Here is a 7,758-nt window from a genome sequence, read left to right as displayed (position 1 = left end):
GAACCATACATCATCAAGAATGATACAGTAAGTTGGTGATTAAGCGTCAAGCATCATTTGGGAAATGTTAGTCCAAGTTAGGCGGATTTCTTTCAAGAGTTCAAGATGGAGTGTTTTCTACCCAAAACATGGGACCGATATGGAGTTCGCACAGTGAGATGTTTCCGCCAAGATTTCGAAGTCAAGTTAATCTGATTTATCCATTATGGTTTGGAGGATGAGTTAAAGATCATGAAGATGTATTATTGTGACTTAGCCATTAATCTTAGAGTAACCCAAACTATAAAGCTTAAGAGCTATGAGGAGTTGGTGAAGGTTCACATGAATTCTATAGAAGCCGTTTTTACTGAAGAAGTTTACCAAGTCATGCAGATTATTTAACTATCAACCTATTCAGATAGAAGGTCAGTTTCAAGTAATGAATCAAGAAAGTCGATGGAGATAATTTTTGTTGGACGTTTCATCAGATCAAGACCGAGGACCCTGAGTTGTTTTGGTTTTGGCTAGAAAGGAGAGTAAGGTGATGATTGTTCAAGTATATAAAATCCTCGATCGCTTACGTCTTTTGCGCTTCGGTGGTGCCAGTAATGAGTACAGAGGTTATCCTACCATGGCCCATGAAGTTACCCGATCTTTTTACCTATACCTAGGGTACCGCTTGTTAAACTTGTTCGCTTTCCTTACCATTAGTCACTAACTAAGTGTTTGGCTATTTGGGTAGAGCCTACACTTTATAGTTGCCTGGACCGTCAAAACCTCTGAAAAGATCCAATCACAGGTTTGCTTCTTATCCCATTGCGTGTTGTGTGCATTTTAAAAATTTATGAATGATTAAATAAATAAGTGAAGGAGTGATCAAGGTGTCTTATGAGACCTTGCCTATGGACGGAATTTTCTGCCCATATTGTGTTTGATGCGGGAACAACACATAGATGTAGTTCTCGGGTAGTGTCATTGTTTTAGGAAGGATTCACTTTAGTGAATTCAGGTACACTGTTCTTATTCGTGGAAGTACTGTCTGCCATTTAGAGTTATGGTATGCCTTCGTATCCCATCCCCATTCCTTAGTACTTCCATTAGAGCGGTTTGTTTCTATCTAGAGTGAGATTGGCTATCTAGTTATCGAGCTCAATTAGGATGTTGTTGAGGAAGGAAGTCTTTGAGAGAAGACCAGGTACCGTTGGCCTTCAGTCGTATTCTACTAAGTGTTGGAGCCTCGCTCATATCAGTCTGGAGAGAATAGATAACCTTCAAGATTGCAAGTAGAAAATCAAGATGGCTTATTCATTCGTATTTGAGGAACTCAGTTGAAGGATGAGAATCTAAGGAATTCATAGAAGGAACTGGGTGAAGAGAATTTCGAAGAATAGTATGAGGACTGTGTCATGTACAAGTTCATAAAGTGGAGATGTGGGAGAAGGAACCCAAATTCAACCTAAAATTAAGCAGATGTGAAGTAAATCCCAAGGAAGATTGAAGAGTGCAAGGAAAAAGGTATAACCATAAGGCATATGAGAATGCTCAAGTTGTTAAGAGATCAGAAGATGTATTAACAAAGAAAGTGTGAAGTCATCATACAAGAGTACTTCGTTGGTAAATCAAGTTTGGTATATGCGGACTTGTTGATTCCTCAGTTACTAGACAGAAGAAGGAAATCAGAAAGTAATAGAACAAGATTTGGATATGCGAAACTTCAATGAGATTGAGTCGTTCAAAAGTTTTTGAAGAGTATCTCAGATAGATAAGAAGGGTATGGAATACTGTAAGGGAAATCATTCCTGGAATAAGTGTGTGTGTGTATTTGAGAGTGGCACCCTTGGTCTGAATCATGTTAGCGTGATTGATCGTGCATGTTCTTGTTTGATTGTTGCACGGTTAATCAAGTTGACATTGACCAGACTGAAGATGTTACCTTCATGTATGGCACATCACCTGACGTTCCATATTTCCATGTTATTAAACTGGAGGAAAGCAGATAGAAAGGTTTCAGAAGTAATGGTATTCAGAGATTCAACGATGTCAAAGGAAGTATGTAGATCGCAGTATATGAAAGTTTTGTGCGATGAAGAATTGGTTATCGTGAAAGTGTTTGCTCAGAAAAGAAAGAATTGTTTTAGAAAAGTTGGAGAAAACAGCAAATCTGTTATTTGGTATGTACCGAGTTGTTCATAGTTGAAATGGTTATCTGTTGACCGGAACTTCTTTTAGTTATGCTATTGGTGAGCCGATTTTGCGTAATCTTATATCAGACCCAGTATGATAGAACTGCTGAGGCCAGAAAACTTGTAACCCTATTTAGCCTATCCTAAAGGTCCTTTGCGGATAGGTGAGCACCATATCAGAAGATTGGAGAAAAGGAAAAATTTGTAAAAGTTCAAGTATTTGAGGAACCATCAGTTGTTTTGACACGGGCAGATGATGATAAGTTCAGAGTTGGTTATCTTAAACTTCTTGCAGAGACTCCAGTGTTCAGTAAAAGTCTGTACAGCTATGTTTTGAGAATTCGGGGACGAATTCTTTTAAGGGGGGAAGAATGTAATAACCCTCACGAGCCAGTTAATTTTTGGTCGAGAAAAACTCCGCTCGACCAGTTTGAAGTTTGGAGTTGGTCGATCAGATTTAAAAATAAAGTCGACCCGGTGAATTAATTCCTCGACGAGACTGTCTTGTGGTCGAAAGGCCTCTCATTGATAGTTCTGGTAGAGTGTTAATAATGTTGGTCGAATTTAATTTAAGCTAGACAAGCTTAGTTGAAAGCAAGACGAGATTCGAAGGATGAGAAATTTTAGTCGAAAACTGTCCGAAATTGTCGTTAAGTTTCTTAACTAAATTTCGACCAGTCTAATACCTTCACCAGCTATTCTGCTTGCTTTCTCAGTAAATCAGTCACATGAGCTGCCTCTACCTGCTTGCTTGCTTCACTAAAGTCACATGAAAGTCACAAGCTGGTTGCTTGTTTAATAAAAACAAAATAATCTTTCTTCAAAGGAGGGAAAGGACAGCAACTTTCTTTGATTTAAGTAAACCCTCACCTGAAGCAACTTTTTATGTTATAAAACACTATCTTCTCTCCTCTGGACGTTCATAACCTTCAAGAAAAACCAGAGAAAAATTCAGAGAGAAAGAGAGAAAGAAAAGAGAAAAATTTGTGAGAAAAACTAGTTGAAAAATTCAGAAAAAAATTCAGAGAAGAGAATTGAGCATGGACAAACCTTTCTCACCATCCTGTGACTTTATCCAGTGTGTTCTGGTGTGGTTAAGAGCTGAAGGTTTGGTGTCCAAGAGTTTAGAATCACCCATGTTCTTCAGCCTTTGATTTTGATCGGTTAATTCGTGGTTAGCTTGAAGAGAGACAACCAGTCAAGTTTAATTAGTTGAGTAAAACCCGATGGCCAAGGAGAGTATTCGGATCAGCCGGATCCTTGTGATGGTTCTGAACCGAGAGTGATCTAGAAGTGAAGTGTGATTAGCTTGAGCTCGAGTCTAGTATTCCTTAGCCAATCTCATGGATTTAAAGGTAACCAGTAGGTGGGAGACCTTTACTCTAGGACGGGAAGAAACGGCATTAGCCAGCGGTAGTTTTATTATCCTTGCAGTCGTTTTGATATACTTTATGTATAAGGTTTGTTGACCGAAAACCTCGAGGTTAATCTATAAGATTTTGTAAGATTCTTTTTAAATGAATAAGTATATAGTGTATAAAGAATGTTTTTAAAGTACGGGTTCCAAATGATATTAGTCCTTGTCCGGACAAACCAACTATTGGGTATTACTCTTAAGGTTGTAAAGCCTCGGGTTGTACCTAATAGGATATGTGTACTTAGGCGGTTGGCCTAAGGTACCTGGATTTATTTCGGGAACTTCGGGTTAGTCGTTTATGTACACATTCTGGCTTCTCGGTTTGGTTTGAGTTACGAGTGATCGGCTGTGCATGTTCTTGTTTAATTGTTGCACGGCTGGTCGAGTCAACTTATACTTAGACCAGATCGGGGGTGTCACAGAGAGTCTCTCCATGTCCTGGGAAATCTCTGATTCATCTTCTTCTTCATGCTTTAAGAACTTCAGAAAGGGCTCATGCAGGACCTGGCCACAGCCTGCTTTCCCACACTGATTTTCGGCCTCCTCTGGTGTTGATACATGATTAGGCTTGTTCAATAGCTGAAGCTCTTCCTCCGCCACAATTCCTCCACTTTCTACATCGGCAACGACGTCCTGTGAGCAAAATCTCCAAACAGCAAAATCGCTAGATTTTTAAGAAGCACAGAGTTAGTCTTATTAGTGAAAATTATTTTAGTTGGGATTTCATGTGATCACAAAATAAAAAATCATTTTCATACTTAATAGAAAATGCTGATCATTTAGGCTGATATCAAACGTCCTCGTTCTTATCCCATTGCAATAACACAGTATCATCATCCTCATCATCACTGTCTTCGTCTCCCTCAGCTAATATCACATCAGGCCTCACACACTCTCTATCCAACAAATCCCCTACGGCTTTCACATCCCACCGTCTTCGCCGTTATCATGCACATCTTAATTCTCGTATCCGAAATCCTTTCAATCGCTGTTTGTCATCTATCCTTCTCCAAAAGCCTGAGTTTTTCCTCAACTTATTCTTTCCGCCGTCTCATTCGTTTGCTTCATTCCCGGAGCAATCACCAGACCCAACGGAAGACGATGACACTTGTGGATCCAAGGAGGGGATGAGAACGGTTTCGGTGATCCAATCGATGGTAGTTATGGCTCCGATTGTTGATGCTAGCTCGATCGTACAGATCAAACTAAACGGAATGGCTGAAGATCCACCTACTACAATGGCAGAAACAGAGAGGCGTTCAAAAAGATGATTCTGAAGGGGAATCCTCACCTTTTTATAGATAGAGATACAACGTCTTGGAAGAGATATAAGAATTGAATGAGTGATTGAAACTGTAAAACCTATTGATTGATAAGAAGTGGGATCACGGTAATTGAGGTTGCAAGAAGTCGAAGCGGAGAAGACGAAGTATGGAAAAATCGATAGAAATTGCTGGACGTTGGACTCGTTTTGGGCCATGGGAAGAAGCCCAGCGTAGTTGATAATGACGTGTTAAAAAACTTCTCTCTCATTGACTAATTTATTTATCCGACATAGACAGCTTTAGAGTGGAATATATCTCTTTTTTAGTATAATATAAATTGTCTTCATATTAATTTAGGATTTTGTGCTAAGGACTCGTGATAAACCTTTATTGCGGATGCTCTAACGTTCATGATAATTAGGGTAAATCCGCTAATAGTCGATGTCACGTGTCAAAAAGGATTGCATTCAGTCAACACTGATAAAACAACTGTCAACTGCAGTCCGAAGCGGGTTGAAGATATTTAGTCCTGGTTAGATCCATTCCGAACCACGTTCTGAAGATGAACTAAAGTTGGATTTGTTTTTAGTAAAATTACAAACAGAAATTGTGTGGGACCGTACATTCCATTCCACACACGAAAGAAAAAAAAAAGAAACTAATTTCAATTGCCGACTAAATAATAATAAAGATTATCATCGAAAGACACGTACACCGACTTGGGCTCCTGACACTTAAAAGGCCTTATATATCTTCAAGTTGTCCATTTATAAAAATAAAAAGCCAGCTGGCACTAAAAATACAGCAAAAATACAAAACAGAAGAAAATTCCATTCCATAATTCCCTTCGGTTTTTCTTCCCCTTCCCCTCGACGACAAAGATAAAAATTAAAAACTATCTATTCAGACCTTTGCTCGAACACTCTCCGTAAGTTTCTTCCCTCTCAATCTCTCGCTTCGATCCCCTAATTCCGGTTCACCGATTCGCTGTCCTTGTCCCGATCTGAACTAATTCGTTTCTTATAAATTTTTGTTTTCTGTGATGATTAGGAAAATTATATTTCTATATCTCTCAATTTCATCTCTTTCTTGATTGTTGATTCGTGTATAGTCACGACTCGTTGGATTTTTGAATTTTTGTAATAACATATTTCTAGGGTTGCCTAAGTAGTTTTAGTTTCGATTAATTTTAGTTTTTCATCCTTTTTTCAGCCAAAGCTGAGTCAACCATACATAAAGGAGCTGAGTCGTTAAAGAACAAAATGGCATGTAGAGGTTGTTTGGAGTGTTTGCTAAAGTTACTCAACTTTCTTCTGGCGGTTGCTGGACTTGGCATGATTGGTTATGGTATCTACTTGTTTGTCGAGTACCAAAGAGCAACCGATAACTCCTCTCTTAACTTCACTCGCGACGACCAAAGCTACGTCTCTTTCGGGAGGCCCATGCTTATGTCTCTCGCTCTCTCTTCCAATGTCTTTGACAATCTCCCCAAAGCTTGGTATGTATATATGTCTTTTACTAGTTATTTTTTCTGTGTCCCAAAAAACATAATCTTGGTCACGTGAAACTGAACTGCAGGTTCATCTACTTGTTCATTGGTATCGGCGTGGCCCTGTTTGTTATTTCATGCTGTGGCTGTGTTGGTACTTGTTCCAGGAACGTCTGCTGCTTATCTTGTGTATCCTGGCTCACCATGCTTCTCTTTGATTTGTTTGCTCTTGTGAATCTGTCATTATTACTACCTTATTTATTGTCATTGCTACTACTCTCTGCTTTACAAACAACCTTTTAGATTCCTTAATTGAGATTAGTACTCTCTGCTTCTCATCTTGTTGATCTTGGCGGAGCTTGGAGCTGCTGCGTTTATCTTCTTCGACAACAGCTGGAGAGATGTGAGTGTTCTGAAGTCAGGACTGTACTCAATTCTTAGCTAACCGTTTTGTATATCTGTTCTCTAGGAAATTCCTTCTGACAGGACTGGAAACTTCGATACTATCTATAACTTCCTCAGAGAAAACTGGAACATTGTGAGATGGGTAGCTCTAGGAGCCGTTGTTTTCGAGGTAAGAGCAAGCAAACTTTTGATATCAGTATTAAATATTTTTGATGAATAAAACTTGTCTGCAAAACTCTCTTGAAAAATTTAATATCCCTGTCTACTCAGAATATTGCAATGGAAACATACTATCACCTCTAAAAACTCTTAATGCTGTCTTGTTTACTCGCAGGCTTTGCTTTTCTTGCTTGCCCTTATGGTTAGGGCAGCTAATACACCAGCGGAGTATGACAGTGATGACGAGTTTATTACTCCACCAAGGCAGATCAGGCAGCCATTCATCAACCGCCAACCCGCCCCTGTTACTGGTGTCCCAGTCGCTCCTACTTTAGACCAACGCCCGAGCCGCAGTGACCCTTGGAGTGCACGTATGAGGGAGAAGGTAACATGATTAAATTGCTTAAAAGCTTTTGAAACAACAAGTGAAAAGAAACGAGATACTCTGAGATTCGCTGATGTGTGTTTTTTTTTTTTGTTGAACCAGTATGGGCTTGACACATCTGAGTTCACATACAATCCCTCAGAGTCGCACCGGTTCCAGCAAATGCCAACGCAACCAAATGAAGAAAAGGGTCGATGCACCATCATGTGAGTCCATGCTAAAAGGTCTTCAAAAGAGAGAGTTCAGTCGGTTCTCTTTTCCTGTTTTCTTGTCTTCGTGTGTAGCAATCAAGAGAGTCAGTGAAACTAGAGGGTTGTTTCTAGGTTGATGATGATTGACCCTTAGCATTGGAGATATCTCTAATCAACCTAGAAAACTCTTTTTGTTGTGTCTTTGTAGTCGTTTGTAATTTCATCTTTGGTTGTTTGATTCGGTCCTATAATTCTTATTATATATAAAATTCATCTGCTTCATCA

General features: G+C 39.3%; 1 protein-coding gene across 1 annotated transcript; it reads left to right on the top strand.

Moving 5' to 3' along the window:
* The first annotated feature begins 5,632 nt into the window (after positions 1-5,632).
* LOC106429588 (tobamovirus multiplication protein 2A) lies at positions 5,633-7,758 on the top strand. The gene is made up of 7 exons (XM_013870333.3): positions 5,633-5,772; positions 6,057-6,342; positions 6,423-6,522; positions 6,656-6,736; positions 6,803-6,907; positions 7,073-7,282; positions 7,385-7,758. Exons 2-7 carry the CDS (start codon positions 6,107-6,109, stop codon positions 7,490-7,492), a joined length of 840 nt encoding a protein of 279 aa, XP_013725787.1. The 5' UTR covers positions 5,633-5,772; positions 6,057-6,106; the 3' UTR covers positions 7,493-7,758.

Source organism: Brassica napus, chromosome A5, assembly GCF_020379485.1.
Source record: "Brassica napus cultivar Da-Ae chromosome A5, Da-Ae, whole genome shotgun sequence".
NCBI lineage: Eukaryota > Viridiplantae > Streptophyta > Magnoliopsida > Brassicales > Brassicaceae > Brassica > Brassica napus.
The sequence above is the reverse complement of the archived record's forward strand: the minus strand, read 5'-3'. Positions and strand labels throughout refer to the sequence as shown.